Here is a 17,114-nt window from a genome sequence, read left to right as displayed (position 1 = left end):
TCCAGATAGTTTTTAATATGTTCATTTACAGTGTTTTGCAGATTGCATTTTATACCTAATTATTTGTTTAATTCACTATTATTATACATTTTATTAATTCGTGGAAAAAATATAGAGAAAAGACCAGCTATATACATTTATATCAATATACATAATATATATAACTTAAATTAAGGACTTAAAAGGTATATAAAGAGGTTGCAGGGAGTCAGAGAGAGGGAGACACATAGAGAGGTGAAGATACAAAAACAGCACTTTAAAGGTGTGGACGCAGCAAAAAGAATGAAGTATTAACCAAAACTTTGAAAAATTAAAATTGCATGTCTCAATTATCTTATTGGTCAAACGCAGCCAAAGGATCTATATAACCAAACAAAATCGTTAGAATGGTTATTACAAACATTGCGCACTCAGCAGTTTCTACCTTATAAGCAGCTGAGACAAACAGGCAGTTAACAATGGCAAAAACCAGCATGTGATATGATGAAGAGTACCAGTATATGGATACCCAGACATCTACAGCAGGCTGCCAGATTGTCTGGGTGGAATCAAGAATATAAGTACCAGATTTCTAGTACACCTCTGTTTCGAATAAAAGAGGAATGACTTTCAGTGTTGAATTCTCTCAGAAATATTTGGGGTGTTATAAGGGATGTAACCATGAATTTTGACAATAAAGACAAGCTGGGAATTAAAAAAAGCGTGAAGTAACATTCAAGCTGATGGAGGGCAGAGGGCTGCAGGGGATGATAAAGAGTGAAGCAAGAGTGATGCTTATCTGTTGAAACCCTCCGATACTGAGATGTTAAAAACCACAGGATGCAATGAAGGGGTAATACAAACCAGAAATGGACAACGCTATGAATATGAATGAACCTTAATACGGCAATGAAGGGAATTATGTCACTGAAGTAAAAAAAATGGACAGCAAGAAGGTAAATGAAAATGAATATTATGAGGACAATAAAGAAAGTATGAAAAAGTGAAGAGAAATTATGTAACTGACGTAAAAATGGACAACAATAAGACGAATCATTATGACAATGAAGGTTTGGTTTTAACTGACTGGACACGTCTCACGTCGTAAAATCATTAAAATTCTACTCAAGATAACGGTATTGTAACGTTTAATAGAATTTTTTAAAATCTTTTCAACAAAGTTATCAGGACGTAACCTTAACCCTTTTTCTGTCCAGGGGGCCAAATACAAAGTTAGTATTACTACGCCATTGCCAGAACGAAACCTTTTGATAGCGTTATGAAAACGTTATGTGGGTTAGCTACACTTCAGATAAACTTTCATTAAAGGGATTTATTGTTTTTGATGTCAGAAGGGGGAAAATAATATAAAGCCTTGTCGGATGAAAAAATGACTTCAATTTCAAATATGTGCAGAATACGTTAAAATATCAATAGATAATAGGAAGTTATTGTCTTTTTATCCCAAACACATTTCCATACATAAAATAATTTGGTGTAAAATGATTAATTTTAGTGTTCAAACGTAATTTTTAATGAAAGAGAAAAGAAACAAGACAAAACTAATTTGAATACCAGTTTTATTTCCATGTTTTCACAATAAATTCCCAGATTAAAATTGAAGTTGAAAGAATACCCCAATTAACATGATATTTAAATATCTTCCCACATTATAACATGTACATAGATGTATCCCTAAACGCTTAATGTAAGTAAAAAGAGCCCCCAGTTAATATGAATTTTACACTTATATCTTCCTTGATTGCTACTGAAGTTCAAATGTCCCAAAACACAAAATTTAAGCAAATAGAACCCCTAATTAATATGAATTTTTTACAACGAATAAAATATCCTAATGAATTGTCAATAGCCTTTCTGTGTCAGTGTATCTGTAAAGTACGCAATTAAAATACAATTAAAATAGTCTTTGCACCAAGTATTCTAACATCCCCAGTTACCACTAATTTTCCAAAAGAACTTTGGTAGTAGTTTACTTTGGATAAGCTAAAAATCCTTTTATCTTTTCTTTTAGTAGTGAATATACAATATTATTCCTTATATCCTTGGTGAAAAAAAAACAAGTTAATGACAAAAATATGTGATACCCACACTGATTTGTTACACAGTTCCAAATTAATGAAATTTAAGCACTTTTGGAATATCAATGTGCCTTTTACCTGCACAATTAAAATACAGTAATGGTATATACAACAATTTCCTAGGAACCACGGGTCGGGCTCAAGTTCTTCACAAGTTCTTCAAAAGATCCCTACGTAATTAAAATACAGCGATAGTCTTTGCACTAAGTATTCTAACATCCACAGTTCATTAGTTATTACAGACATTTTAAAGTAAAAAATACAGGCCATGTATTAAAGTGTCCTTGAAATAAAGAGCACTGACAATTCTAAGACAAAAGAATGCATGATACCCAATTTCATATGCTAAAACATGTAGTTCCAATTGATTAAAATAGTACAATTAAACCCAACTTGATAATTCCAGTAGATTTTCTAAGTTCTTGGCTGTAAACCTCCATTGTTCTTGGTGTTCTTTCATGGGGCTGTTTCAGGCGCAGCTGAAATGGACAAAGTAAAACGTGTACTTGAAAGATGTGGATTCAAAATATGATACAATCTGTAGATGGTCAGAGATAGACATCACATTGGAAATCAGAATTTGTCTTAGTGTATATAAAAAATTGTCAGTCTTGAAAATAGCCGTAACTCTGCTCTTTTTTTTTTCGAATTTCTGGTCAGAAGCTTGTTTGCTAAATGATGCAGCATAGAGCATAATTATCACTCTCACTCCCAAATAAGGATGTAAAGCTGCGTGTGCAATTGCACACTTGTACAAATGAATCTGATGAGGGATACTTATAGCACAGAGAGAAAGCAGAATAAATCCACGCAAATTTTTCTAAGTTTGAGATTTGAACCTATATGGTAGCGTTTGGTCAGGTTTGTGGCAACGTTTTCACTGTAAATGCGTCATGAAGTTATGCTTTCTGAAACTACAGTATATGATGGCGTTTGGTCGGATAAAGTGGCAAAGAGTTGACTTCATAGGTAACTTAATGATTTAACAGTCACGTGCACGGTGGTGGCACAATGGGAGAATGACTTACCTGTCGTCATCTACAAAGCAATCTGCAGGTGGGCCTCCATCACAGGGATTATCATCGTCAGAAGCATCGCCGTTGAGATTTCCACACAACCCATTCAGATAGCCACCATATGTTTCTGTTGTAAAGAGATTTAAAAAATAAACTAAATAACAATGATTTATTCAGATTATTCTCCATTATTAACATACACCCCATTTCCATAGATTAGATCGACCTACTTTAGATCGACCTAACTCCCTGGGGGTTCACGCTAAATAGCTGTCAGCCGGGCGGACACGAAAGTTAATTACACCCTTACAGCTTGTAGTAGGCGGGACGGACATTTAAGTCGGATTATCTGAAAGTAATCTAGTGAGACTCCCCGCGGGGATAGATCGATCTAAAATCTATGGGAATAGAGCCATAGAAGACTATTGTCATTTTACATTTTAGCCGCATTGAACACATTGGCTTCATATGAGACCCTTTAAATTAATAAACTTGCCACCTTGTCACTTTAGCTTACTTCTGATTGTCACAGGGCATCTTCTCTGTTAAAATACAGTTTTTGTCATTTTACCTGGAATATTGATGATGGCTCTATGTCCTTTACGTTTTAATGCGCCAACAGGGGTGGTGAGTTCAACTTTCAAAACACCACGCAAGTCCACGACAGTCCTCGGGAAGTCTGTTGGGTCGAGATACAACATCACACCGTGTCCCACGTCTTGTGGTGCGATTGTTGCGACAACAACATCACCGTCAACCTGGAGTACAAAATATATGCAAGTGAATTTAGAAGTTTGTCATGACGCTTTTAGAAACGTTACATTGTACTGGTAACATATAATGTGGATAATTTTTAATTGTTTGTACATGAGGTTTGATATTTCAGAAAAAGGTTTGCCGAACACTGTTTTGCACTTCGGTATATATATATGTGTGTGTGTGTGTGCGTGTGTGCGTGCGTGCGTGTGTGTGTGTTTAAGAAACCAATCTAAATATTTCTACGTTTTTTCATTACTGAAAATGACTGATCACACGCACCTTTACTGTTCCATCTGTACTCATCTCAATGGTCATATTGCGCACATGTATCAAAACCTCCTGGATCATGGTCCTAGTACTGCCAGGCTTATTATAGACAAATGTGCCGGTTATGTTGAATTCCTCGGCTGCTCCTGGCATGGTTTCTGACAGTATATATCTGCAGAACCCACTGAAAAGGAACTGATCCCCATCGAATTGTTTAATGTGGGGGTCTCCTCTGACTATACACTGACCCACTGAAAAAGGTAAAATGACATATTTAAGTTTTTGGTTTATAACAGTAATTTAAATACATATAATACATACACACACATACACACACACACACACACACACACACACCAGTGACCACCAAAGCAGGGTGATTCTTGTTTAAATAAAACATGTATAATTGGCTTAAGTATTTTTCAAGTCATTATTCTTTGGGTGATTCCACATCTGACGTTTCTAAATGGTTTGGGGGTTTCAACAGGCACAACATACCCCATTCTGGTTAAAAAATATGGTTGCCTACAAAAACTTTATTCTAAATAGCAATGGACTAGATCTCTGGGACCTATTTCTTTTACACAATTCAATGTAAATGTATTATGATTGCCTGTAGGTTCATACTATAGTAAAGGCACATCTTCATATCCATATTTAGGGAAACTGGTTAAACAATAATATAGTAAAAACATTTGAAATTTGAAAGCTAACACATTTACTGCTTAATTAAGTATTGTTGATGAACAGTTGGCTGCCTTATTTCTGCTAAATGCACAGCCACAATTACATTTTTTCTGGAAATGTATACAGTCCATCAATGGAGCAAGCAAATACTTTTGTTAATAAAGAACCGACTTAGGGCTATCTAAAGGAATAACTGCGATATCAAAGAAAAAATAATAATAACTTATACATGCCAAGCTGTCTTAATTAAACAAAAACATGCTGCCAGACCTCAAAGAACCCAAAACGTGACCTTAAGATCAATCTGTTTTATTAAACATTGAGAATGAACGCTTAGTCTGTAAAATATTAATCGGAAAGTCTTCAGTCACAAGCCTCGGTTATCTTGGATGCTTTGTGCATAACTTCAATTCTAAATACAGTCAGCACATGTTATTGAATAAACTTACTTGGACAACTCCCTTGAGGCATAGAACAGATGGTTAAGTGTTCGCCAGAAAAGTCGGACCGGAACTTCATCTTTAATTTTTGGGTGTTGCCCACTCCAACCACATCGCCTGGGCTTGCTTTGAAGTGTAACACAAGAACGTCGCCTGAAAAAAAAGACGTTGGGCATGTATGTCCACGTGTGTAACAAATACCATTTTATACGTGTTTTTAAATAATTCTGCCCAAGGGTTTGTGACTTTGATATGTTTTGGACCCTAGCCTTTATCCCAATTACGTATTTACAATGAAGATATTTTGTGCGATTTGGTCCACATAAAAACAATGCAATATATCCATTTCTAGCTTAATTTTATTTGGTATATGCCCCCCCCCCAGCAGTGACGTCATATACATGTATATTAGTTAGAAACCATGAATTTAATCCGAGATTATTTCTTTTTAAAACGCTGATAGATTTCCGTGTTAAGGAATCGTTTTACTCACCTACAACAGGATTATCCTCCAAAATATCTGTCGCATTTGGGGTCGTCAAGTCCAAGATCCAAACAGCGGGAGGAGCTGTAATTTAATGACATGTAAACCTACCAATATTTGTAACGTTTCTTTGAAAATGTTTGTGTATTTTTACATGTTCCGTCTTACACTTGCATTAGATCGAGGTGTTTATTAAGAAAAATAAGTGTTTATATTTAGTGGTTCCAGATGCATATTTAATGATGCAATGTCATGGCAATGGAACAAATAAACCAGAATGCCATTTTCTGCAACTGCGGGGATCACGGTTCGTACCTGTAGGTAAAAGTGAACAACTTTTTATTATATAGTTAGATGTGCTATCATTGATTGTACCTTGTATGTGAAGGTGTTTATCAGTAAAGAATCCTATATTGTGTCCAACTGATATTTACTTACTAGTAGAAAATGTGCATGTCAAGTGTGTACTATTCAAGGCAGTGACTACGGCTAGAGTAGAATACATCTGAGAGCAACTGAAACGCGGAGAACTCTCTGTGTAGCCGTAACCTAAAAAGTGGTAAAAATGATATTCAGTGAATGTTCCATCTTATTTTGCCTTACCATAAGAAAAAAAATTAATAAAATGTCATTATGATGCAGAAGATACTGTTCATTCATTAGTATAAAGATGGATGAACCATGTTTGTTGCAATAATTCTAATTTGCTAATTAAAAATGAACTGATATCAGGGAACTTACCAATTCCTTGAAGGTATCTTTCCAATGCTTTATACTCTTCTAAGCTGACAATAGTGAGAGGTTGGCCAGAGCCATCGGGAGAAATGTCGCGACATTTATTTATCAAATCAGTTGGCGACGACGCCGTGTGATTTTTGTACCCAGTAGTGCAGTTTTCATAACCAGAAGCTATGCATATGTCATCGGTGTGTCCCACCCAAGGCACACAGCTACAGGCATCTAAAATATTAAGAAAGTAACTTTTCCTACTGATCTGAACAATCATCAACGACACTTAAAAACAGGCATAAAAAATGCACGGTCAAAGATGTCTATCTAGAAAATATTTCAACGGAAACAAACTGCATTTATAAACGGTAGATGCCAAAAAAGGGTTATATCTTTTTCAAAATCGTGTTAACTATAAGATTTCAGAAAATCCTTTATTCAGAAACATAAGTTATGGTGTCGTGTGCAAGACCATTATTCTCACCCGGTTGTGCCTAAATTTCTTTAATAAATCCGATTTTATCCCCGTTAATCAATTTTTCCAAAACTTTATTCATCCGTGGTAGGATGACACCTGAAGCATTGCTTTATAATATGTTAATTAGGCGCGCCGTAAGATAGTTTTTATCTATGCCCCTCTATGGAATTAGTAAACATTATCCTCCCTTCGGCGTCGGTCACCTTTCCAGCTCTTTCTTAATCCGAGCCAAGAAGTGATCTCAGCCAAAGTCTATAATTGTATAAAGCTTTAAAACAAGCATTAATTAATGTTTTTTAATGTTAATGAGGAATATTTCCGCCTGGGTTGGTTTCCATAGGCCAATAAAATCGTCCAACGTTTAAATCAGTGTTAGGCTTTCTTGTGCATCACCGTTACATACATGTACCACAGTACGCGTATATGTGTGTCTGCAGTCCAGATATTTCCAGTGGAAATATCTACCGTCGGGTGGCAGAATATGAGCACTCAGACTGTTATACATAATGCAAATATTTTTTTTTAAATGCCAGTGTGTGCAAAACATATGCTGAATGATCGTTGTTATGTTTACGGCACTTTGGTTCTGCCTTTGTCCAGGCAGTAAAAACTAACAAATCGATTCCTGTGTCAGTTGAAGGTTACCAGTCAAAATGAAAACTTGTATGTCAGGACATAATAACGCTTTTACTAAGGATAATGTCACCCTTCGCCTTAAACTCCTTCTTTACTGCCTTACCTACATTCTTTTGGGTAATAGCTAAACATTCAGTGTTCAGTGACTAAATTAATTAACATTTACACATATGTCATCTTATGGGTGAAGTCATAATTGTGATTTTGGGTAAAAAAGCTGAAAAATTCGTTTTAAGTTGCTCTTATGCCTGAGCACCAACGATCACCGTCTCAACGCCAATTTAATGCCACCATTTAGTGCTTCAAACTCCTGCCAGCGATTTTTCTTAAAAGCCTTAGCTCAGATTTTATCGTTGATAAAGCAAAATAGTGCCTATGTTTATGTAAATCTGTAATTAGGAGCTCATAACTCCATAACAAAAACGTTTAAACCAAAATGACGGCCTCGTGGTCAACTCTGCCAATTTTCGTGATGAAATCTTGTTCCGGGATGAAATTACGCCCCATAACGATTGCTATCCCCTCTCAAAATAGAAAAGTGTTAAGTTAACGCTAAAACTTTGAGTCGCCTATGTTTATACATTGCTACGAGAAATATAAACGCCGATATTTTATATTTTGGAGGGATTTTTTTAATCAGCACAAAGATAGATGCATTATGGAATAATGAGATGCACGAAAAAACTCATTTTCGGTATCTGAATGATGATAAAGGGTTACAATTCCCCTTAAGTGCCCCATAATTATGTGCTCATATCTTACCTAACTTTCTCTAATCTATAGATCGGTCTAACATATTTAGCATAAAATTGTTTTTTTTACATCACCTTTCAATACAAGAACCAAAGCAACAATGAATAAAAGACATGATAACCGAGTACACTAATTTTCAAACATTAATATGTTTCAAAGAGTAATCCCTTTGTTTTCATATTAACATCACGTTCAAGTTCAATTCATAGCATAAGGCAAGAGTGCATAAGTGAAAAGAAACTGAATACTCACCGGTTTGGTCCAGTTGTTGAGAGAGAAGCAAAACAAATGCAACAGCTATTGGCAGCATTTTGGAGCAGCGAGAAGATGAGAGATATTTTACCTTCTTGTTCAGAAAAATGCCACGCAATAATTGTAGTTCTAACAAAACTGGAATATATATACACACACAGACCACATAGAAAGCAGTCATCGCGCATGCGTTGTTTCAGTGGGCGTGCCTGTGATTGACAGTTACAGCTGAAATGCCAGCCGGACCAGTGGAATTCTAAATAGGAGAAGGGGCTTTAATTATCTAATAAACCTGCAATATATATTTATATATACATATCAGAATACTCGAAAAGTAGTTATCGCGAATACATGTATGTCGTTACGTCTTAAGAGGGCGTTAATTCCTGTGTTTGACAACTACATCTCAAATGCCAGCCTGCCTCACGGGACTCTGAAAGACATAAGACCTAAAAAGGTAGTTTCATATCAAATGTGATTCTTCGAAAACATGAATTTATAATAAGATAATTCATCAGTTAGTCATATTTAAACATAAGACCGCTAGTGTTTTTCCTAAAGTGCTGTGCACAAGTTAACACATCTGAAGCGAAGATTTCCCAATTTTTGGTGATAACATAGAACATCTACGTAGGTCTCTATCCCCAACTGCTTATAATTAGATAAGTTAATGATTGTGTTTTATAAATTCAAAAAAAGAAAGAAAGAAAGAAAGAAAATGAACTGCAACATTTGTAAAAGTACAAATGGGACTAAAATGCAGCCCAAAGAACCCGTATGTGGGGCAAAAAATGAATGGAAAAACTTTGTGATCCCCTGTATGCAAAATAGTTAACTAAAATGCTATTAACCATATATTATTTAACAAAAAAATCCTTTATTAGGGAAGAGATTAATGTACTTACAATTTTTTTAAAGATCTGTTATATGCAATTGGGCTTTGAATCTGGCCTAGGCTAAATTTCAACTCGCCTACGCAAGATTTGGATTTCAAAATTTAATATTGGCCTTGATTTCAATCTTGCCTGTGACATATACATATACTGGCCAAAAAAAATTGCAAGTAAATAATATCTATGGTTTAAATATACGTTTTGTGCAGTATTGTTGCATAAATTGTACTACATTGTTCAGTAACATGTGTGTCCTCCCCTGGCAGCAACAAAGGCTAGTATCCTCCTCCTCATGGACCGTTCCAGACCTCGAATGTGGGCCTGGGGTGCATCTTTCTCCATTCTTCCACCACTGCAGCTCTTTAACTTTATGACTGTGGTAGGCTGTGGCTGGCGGTCATAAAGTCGTCTGCCCAGTTCATCCCAGACATCCTCAGTCGGAGACATGTCTGGTCTTAACGCTGACCACAGATGAGTCTGGATCTGCGCCTGCTGCAGGTACGCCTGGGCTATACTGGCAGTATGACAATGGATGTTGTCGTACTGGAGCTAGCGTAGGGTTGGGTGCTGACGCATGAATGGCACAACAGCCGTCCTTAGGGCATCATCTCTCTACCACTGGCCAGTCAGATTTCCACCTATCACTGCAATCACCATTAGTTCCGTCTGGAAATTCCCACTTACGCCCAAACCATAACACTGTACCAATGGCAATGGCCAATTGCACGACCTCTGTCCAGAGAAGAACTTCGAGACATGATGTCAGTATGGAATTCAGTCTCCAAATGTTGGTTTTCTGAGTCCAGTGTCCACTACAGTTATGGTGGACAACTGATACCTGCAGCACACTTGCCCCCATTAGTGTTCAAATGAAATTTAGGAAAATCTGAAGCTAGCCATTGTCTGGAAACATTCAAGCGTGCACTGTATCATTTCTGAATTGACAGGCTTAACTGGTGATTTGTCACTGAATGCACTGACCATACTTGCATGTTCGTTTTTGGGCATGTTGAAGCACTGTGGTCATAACAAAGACTTGCGTTTCATTTTTGGCCAGTGTATTTATGATAAACAGACGAAAGTACAGTCAAGGATTTTAATATCAGAAACTCTTCAATGTAGCATTTGGGAGGAAAAAACAGATGAAACAGATATTTCTTTTTTGAAGTCCCGCATTCAACTTGGATATGCCCTGTCAATTAAGGCGATGCGTAGGTAAATACATCAGAAATATGAATAATATATAAGCGGTTAGAATAAAATATGTCCCTTAACATTTGAGTGACGATCAGGCAATCTGTTTCAACACTGGTTTGGAGTTGCGTCAAATAATATGAAAATTTTTATTAAAGTTACCACCCATATATTTTCAAATATAATAGTACCAGACCCCAAATAGCATGAGACGGTCAAGGAAGTATACTAACAGAGTACTGGTCAGCGCTACCCCAAAGGTGCAAATCTAATAGATGATACCTAACTCAGGAACACTACCTAGCCTTAAATCCCGGAGTTCTGATAAAATGGGTTTTATAAGGCGTTTATTTAACACACACAGTACAAAACATGACCCCAGTACATACAAAGTCATTAAAAACATCATTTTGCATAGTGACTCTCACACACTCCCGCACACATTGATATTAAAGTTGATTTTAACTACACCCCCCCCCCACCCAACACTCCACTTGCCTACTCCTCCAATTTATACTGATAAGTGCGAGATTTTCAGTCCACAATGTTTGTAAATGATATTTGAATCCACACTCCTAGCATTTACATGAAAAGCAATCGGTCAAAGTCGATTTCTAATTCTCCCGAAGGAAATTATTTAAAACACTGGCGTCGCACTTCAGGTTTGCATATTATCCCCGCATTTCTACACTTTATACAAACAAGACCGTTCCTTTGGTTGCTTCATCGGCTTGCTTAAATATACAGGGTTACCACTTAATATGGAATATTATTTTTTGGCGAGTAAATTTTCTACAAAATATTTAATTTCTCTCTAACTACTTTAAATCCAAAGCTGAGGTGTCACTCCATGTGTAGCCAGGTGTGTTATCTAATTACCACACAACTCTCGAAACAATTGATGCATGCAGTTGCATGTTCTGTGGTCAGAAATGTGAGGGGTGGTCTTTTCGGCAATTTCTGCCCTTGTATAAAAACGCATGGGTTTGGTCAATCTTTGGAGTGTGTTTAGAGAAGCAACAAAAGGATCGCTCTGAAACTTGACAGGTACCTTAGTGAAGATATGGTTCGACAGCTAAGCAACGCAGCTTACTATGGGATTCTTGCTGTCAGAGAAAATGGCCAGAAACGGGCAGCAATTGCCAGGTAATTCAACATTTATCAGGAACCGTTTGTGAAGTCCTCCAAAGAAATGCTGCAACAGGGGCACCTACTCCAATACCTCTACCAGGGTGTCCGCGTATCACACCAAGAAGACAGGATCGCCTTCTCCTTAGAGGACGCCGTGCTGGTCGTACAAAGACAACCAGTGTCCTCAGAAAAGAGAGGCAGAATGTCATTCAAACGCCCGTTTCAAGTACCCTCGTGAACAAGAGATTACTGCAAGCCGGTTATTTTGCACGAAGGCCAGTAGGGAAACCACTGTAAGCAGCAGGTCATATACAGCGACGTCTGCAATGGGCTGGGGACCACGTGCGTTTGCAGCCAAAACACTGGAATCACGTCGTTTTCAGTGATGAGGCCAGATATGGATTTTTTAGGGTTGATCGTCGAATCCGTGTCCACCGACGTGTACGAGGGGCATAAAACGATGATTGTGTACTGCCTAGGGTGCAAGCAGGGGATTGTAACGTCTCTGTTTGGGGAGCATTTCATGTCGGTGCCCAGAACCAGTTGGTTTTTCTAAGAGGCAACCTCAGCCAGGATTCCTACAGAGACATTCTACAGCAAACGATACTTCGATTGGTAAGAGCCATCTTCAGGAACAACTTTGTGTACCAAGACAACTGCACAACCCACCATCGAGGCCGCAGAATCACTGTTTTTTATCAAAACCAATGGGTTCAGCAACTGCCCTGGCCGGCAAACTCTCCAGATATGAACCCAATTGAAAATCTGTGGGCGGAAGTAACTCACAGAATTAATAGCTATGGTCCTCGGCCGGTAAATAGTGATGAACTGCTACAGGCAAATATCACTGGTGGAATGATATCCCCACCCAAACTCTAAAAAACGTGTCACAGGGTATGCCATGTAGGATGAGGGCACTGCAAGCGGCTGCTGGAGGTCATACCCGCAATTACTAACTTTTCATGATTTATTGTAGTGAGTTCTTTGACTGTGTAACATATCACTGTCCGGAGGCTATCATTTTCTTCAATATCTTATCTTAAAGTTTATACTGACATCAAACTGTTGATATGGTTTTCTGGGGGTGTTCCTTTCTTTTGAATGGCATCTCATGTCAGAATTGATATTATTGACCAAAATATCTCACAACAGAAGACTGGATGTTATTATCACTCAGTGACATACTTTTTTAATGACTCAAGCCAAAAAAAAATTAATCAGCACTCAAAAATAACAATGATAAAAAATATTCCATATTTAGTAGCAACCCTGTAGGAGCTACTAAGGATATGCTTTGTTTTCATTTTAGTAGGGTTATTATATAGTAAGGTTGTCGAAACAACTTATGGTAATTGCCATGAAAACACAAGCAAAGAAAGTGGTGCATGCTCTACATGTACGGACGTGAAAGAGGTTATGACTCTCACTGGGGTGTCCAATGGTATCCGAACAACCCTGTTAACAAGACAATTAATAAAAGACACCACTTCGTAATGTTTCCAATGAACGATTTGCCCTAAAATATATTTTCTTTTAAATGCAAAGCTTTATTAGAATACTAAAAAAGTGGTATTTGGAGTTGTTTAGTAGTTTTCAGTACCAATATTTACAAAGAACATTATGCGACTTTTAACAACACTGTCAAGGCCTCGGGGACAAGATCCCTCTGAATGTATCAGATCTGCAGTCCGTTGCATTTACTTAAAAAATGCTAGATCAAAACTAATGGCCCTGTCATATCTGGCCAATATCATCTAGCTTTGAAAAGATGATAAATAACTCGAATTATCAATAATTAGTTAAATCACCCTATCTCTTAATCCATGAAAATGTAAAAATGTTCACGGTATCTTCTCAATTCTATTTTGACTGCTCCACATGCTGGTATTGTGAAAAGAAAAGTACTTTCGATAGTGATAGTCATGTATATAAAAAAAACTACAAATATAGCAGTAAAGTACAATACCCGTTTAATTTTTTCCTTTTCAATTTAATGCAGTAAGTGATCCAGTTCGTGGGTGTCGTAAATGCGTAATTATTAAAAGTTGCGTGGCTACGACGTAGAGTGACGTGAAGGTGCAAGAGGTCAGGTCAGAGGTCAGGTCAGAGGTCAGGTGAGAGGTGACGTGTACCATTACAATAGACCAAGACGTAATTATTACTGCTTGTGGAGCTTCAAAGCACAGCGCGTCACAATGGTAAGCCGAACCCCCAAAATTTAATAATTTCTTCCTTGGCCCATCAGTGATTCTTAAAAACTCTTTAGGTCCGCCCGTTGCGTTTTGCACAATGTTGGGAACAAACAAACAAATAAACCAACAAACTTGCTGACTAAATAACTAACTAAAGGGGCCAAAAGCATAACCTCCATGACAGAGGTGATAAAAGTTACTTGCGAACTATAGTACATAGATCTAATAAATACGATAATGACTCAGTCTTTTCCATGAGGTCATTAATTCTTAAAATTAAAACATTCCCATTGAGTGGTATCAACAAAACTAAAAAACGGGCTACCTGATGCTTTTATTCTAAACAGAAAAATACAAATACTACACACACACACACACACACACACACACACACACATATATATCTATAATGACTCTATTTAATGTATCTGCATAAGGCAATTTTTTTTCAATCAACAGTTAAATATTGAAATATTATATTTTAATGTGTGTCAGAGCACCTTCATCAGGGAATGATATTTTTAGGTATAGCCTCTATTTGGGGGATATACAGTGTACTTGCTCCCCCCCCCCCCCATCGCCTTAGGAAAAGGCAGGTATAGATCAGGGAGGATGGCACCATTATTTCTGCTGAGACTTCCCTGAAATATTGATATTTTTACCCATTGAAAAGATGGAATCAGTCTTTGAAAAGAACTGGCAAACTTTAAAATTCTTAAAAGTAAATCAATCTCCCTTACTTGTAAATCCACAGCCCGGCCTGTATCAATGAGGTTACACCCAGAATTTGCAAAAATGCAAAATTCTTTAAAAAATGTTCAATGGGTTTCTTCATGTTAATTTTTTCAAACTATTTTCTGGAATTTTTTACGTATAGACAATAAATATAATCTTTATGAAAATCTTTCTTCCAAGTAAATTCATATTTAAATTAATGAATAAATTAAACTCCACGAGTAGAGCTTGAAAATGTAATTTTGCCCTAATTGAGAATAAAATTCCCTGAAAACTTTCAACCATTCGGGTGTCATTCATTGAAAACTTGGTAAACTTAGGGCTACTGTTAGCGTTGGCAAAAATCTCCTAATTACTGCCTTAAATCTCCTAATCACTGCCTTAAACCTCCTTATCACTGCCTAAAAGAAAAAATAAATTAATTAAAAAAATTAAAAATTAAAAAAAATTATAAAAATTTGACCACACACAAACAAAAGAGCAGGCCAATAGACTTGCAATTTTTTTGCAAGTAACGAACTTACAGAAATAAAAACAATGTCTGCGGTAAAAATGTACAAAGCACTTATCTTAACCAGTAAGGTACTTGTTGAAATACGTGCACCATCCACTGAGCCTAGGGCATTTACCTGCTTCCCCTGGGCAAAGCCGCATCAGAACAGGCTGGTCATGTTTGAGGAGTGACCGAAGACAGAGCACACAGCCTGAGGTTTCCTGTGTTTCCCCGCTGTTGCAGCGGTAGGTCCATGGCGACAGCTACGATCGAAACTAGGCCATCGTTGTCTTTTCTTTTAATTTCATATTCAATTATTCATCCACAAATTTACCACACTGCAATATAGTTGTTCATTTAGTATTCAAATCTCACAGCAGATTTTTACTTTGATCTACATCCTAATTTACCAGAGAAAGTGCAAATTCAGAATTGGACATTTCAGTCCAAACAAGTCTACTTACCTACGTCACTGCTCCCGGTCTATGCTGGGTTGTTGAATTATTTCGTCGTAAGTCCAGTATCAGATTTAATTCACCCCTTAGATGCATTGTGTCTCACTGAGATTCCAAACATCTGAATTCCTTAGCACTTTTACTCTATTTCAAAGCGGGTGTAAATGCTGTAAATACATGGTTTAAATAACTCTATGTGTACTTCAATTAAGCCACTTGATATTAAGCAGATAAAATAGAAGAGCATCACTTCACGTTAAGATAGTATAGCCTAGCTTCAACAGCTGACAGTAAAATGCTGGCGGTACTTTAATGTTTGTGCTTATTTTGCCGTAAAAGCACCTCTGCACTTGTAGCTCCTACATGTACGTGCACTTATCGTTGTAGAGACGATATTTGCTAATTTTTCTAAGGTACTTAGCTGTGTTTTCCGTTTAGTAAAATACACGACCTTTCGCATCCTAGAATTTGCAGAGAAATAGAAAAAATCTCAAGGTATGTCATTACGGTCGTTCAGTCAATATTCTGTAAGACTTCCTCGTAGGTTTAATTTTGCAAAATGCATATAAGCCCCTCTTGTAAACATATTCAAACTCATATGTTAAATATGTGTTATTTTTTTTTAGAAAATGTCAAAATCTGACTTAACTTTGGTCAAAGCAGGAAAAAATTGATCATCAAATCTAGAGTTAGGACGACAAGCACCTTACATTCTTTATATATAACGTGGGTAAATTCAATACTCTTAGTTTTGCTTTGACTATGTTTAGTTTCATATCGTTTAGTCTAACCCAGTGATGAAGCTGTTCAATTGCTGATAGTATAGTTACTCTACTGTGACAGCTCAGCTTTCTTGTGCCAGCGGACTCTAATTTATTTATGATATATCTATATCTGTGGGCTGATAAGCAGTTCAGAAATGCAGGTACGACTGATACGGAAAATTCATATTATGTTTGTTTCATCCTTTAAAATCAAATTGTATAAGATCTATTCTCCCAATAGTTCCAATTTTTTAAAATAAAAGTAATCACCAGGAATATCGTCAGACTTGGTTTTCATCACTTTCATAGTAATACCAAATTGTGTTAAAACTTATTAATATTAACGTATTATAAACGTATTGATGAAACATTTATAAGGCCCCACTAGAAGACTTGCTATCAAATTGAAAACCTATAAGGCCACACTGATTTAATTATATGGATAAAATCCGTGCGAGCATTAACTTTCGCCTGTTCTCAAATAAAAATCACCTAATCGGCACTAACTCCTGTCACCGTATGTGCCTAAAATGCCGCAAAGGCCTGGGTTTTCGTGATTCTCGTTGATCTTCTATTGCAAAACCTGAATTAGGCGTAAATGCACGTGCGTAAAATTGCCGCCAAACGTGGATGCAAATATGGCGGCCGCGTCATCCTCGTCAAAAAACATAAAAGTAC

The 17,114-nt window shown here is 36.9% G+C and overlaps 1 protein-coding gene across 1 annotated transcript; it reads right to left on the bottom strand.

Annotated features, from left to right (window-relative positions):
- Positions 1-1,542: 1,542 nt before the first annotated feature.
- On the bottom strand, positions 1,543-8,759 carry LOC106156902 (uncharacterized). Its single transcript, XM_013532341.3, has 9 exons — positions 8,580-8,759; positions 6,473-6,691; positions 6,170-6,280; positions 5,741-5,815; positions 5,257-5,400; positions 4,133-4,371; positions 3,666-3,852; positions 3,107-3,221; positions 1,543-2,557 (listed from the first exon to the last, which is right to left on the bottom strand). Exons 1-9 carry the CDS (start codon positions 8,635-8,637, stop codon positions 2,548-2,550), a joined length of 1,158 nt encoding a protein of 385 aa, XP_013387795.2. The 5' UTR covers positions 8,638-8,759; the 3' UTR covers positions 1,543-2,547.
- Between the last annotated feature and the right edge of the window lie 8,355 nt (positions 8,760-17,114).

This window comes from Lingula anatina, chromosome 6, assembly GCF_051362555.1.
Source record: "Lingula anatina isolate TDL-2025a chromosome 6, LinAna3.0, whole genome shotgun sequence".
In the NCBI taxonomy this organism is placed as follows: Eukaryota; Metazoa; Brachiopoda; class Lingulata; order Lingulida; family Lingulidae; genus Lingula; species Lingula anatina.
This window is presented reverse-complemented; position numbering and strand designations above follow the sequence as displayed.

Coding starts and splice junctions, on each gene's coding strand:
- LOC106156902 (XM_013532341.3), bottom strand. CDS start 8,637: ATGCTGCCAATAGCTGTTGCATTTGTTTTGCTTCTCTCTCAACAACTG. Junction 6,281..6,472: donor AAGATACCTTCAAGGAATTG/GTAAGTTCCCTG, acceptor ACCACTTTTTAG/GTTACGGCTACACAGAGAGT. Junction 5,401..5,740: donor GGAGGATAATCCTGTTGTAG/GTGAGTAAAACG, acceptor CTTTTTTTTCAG/GCGACGTTCTTGTGTTACAC.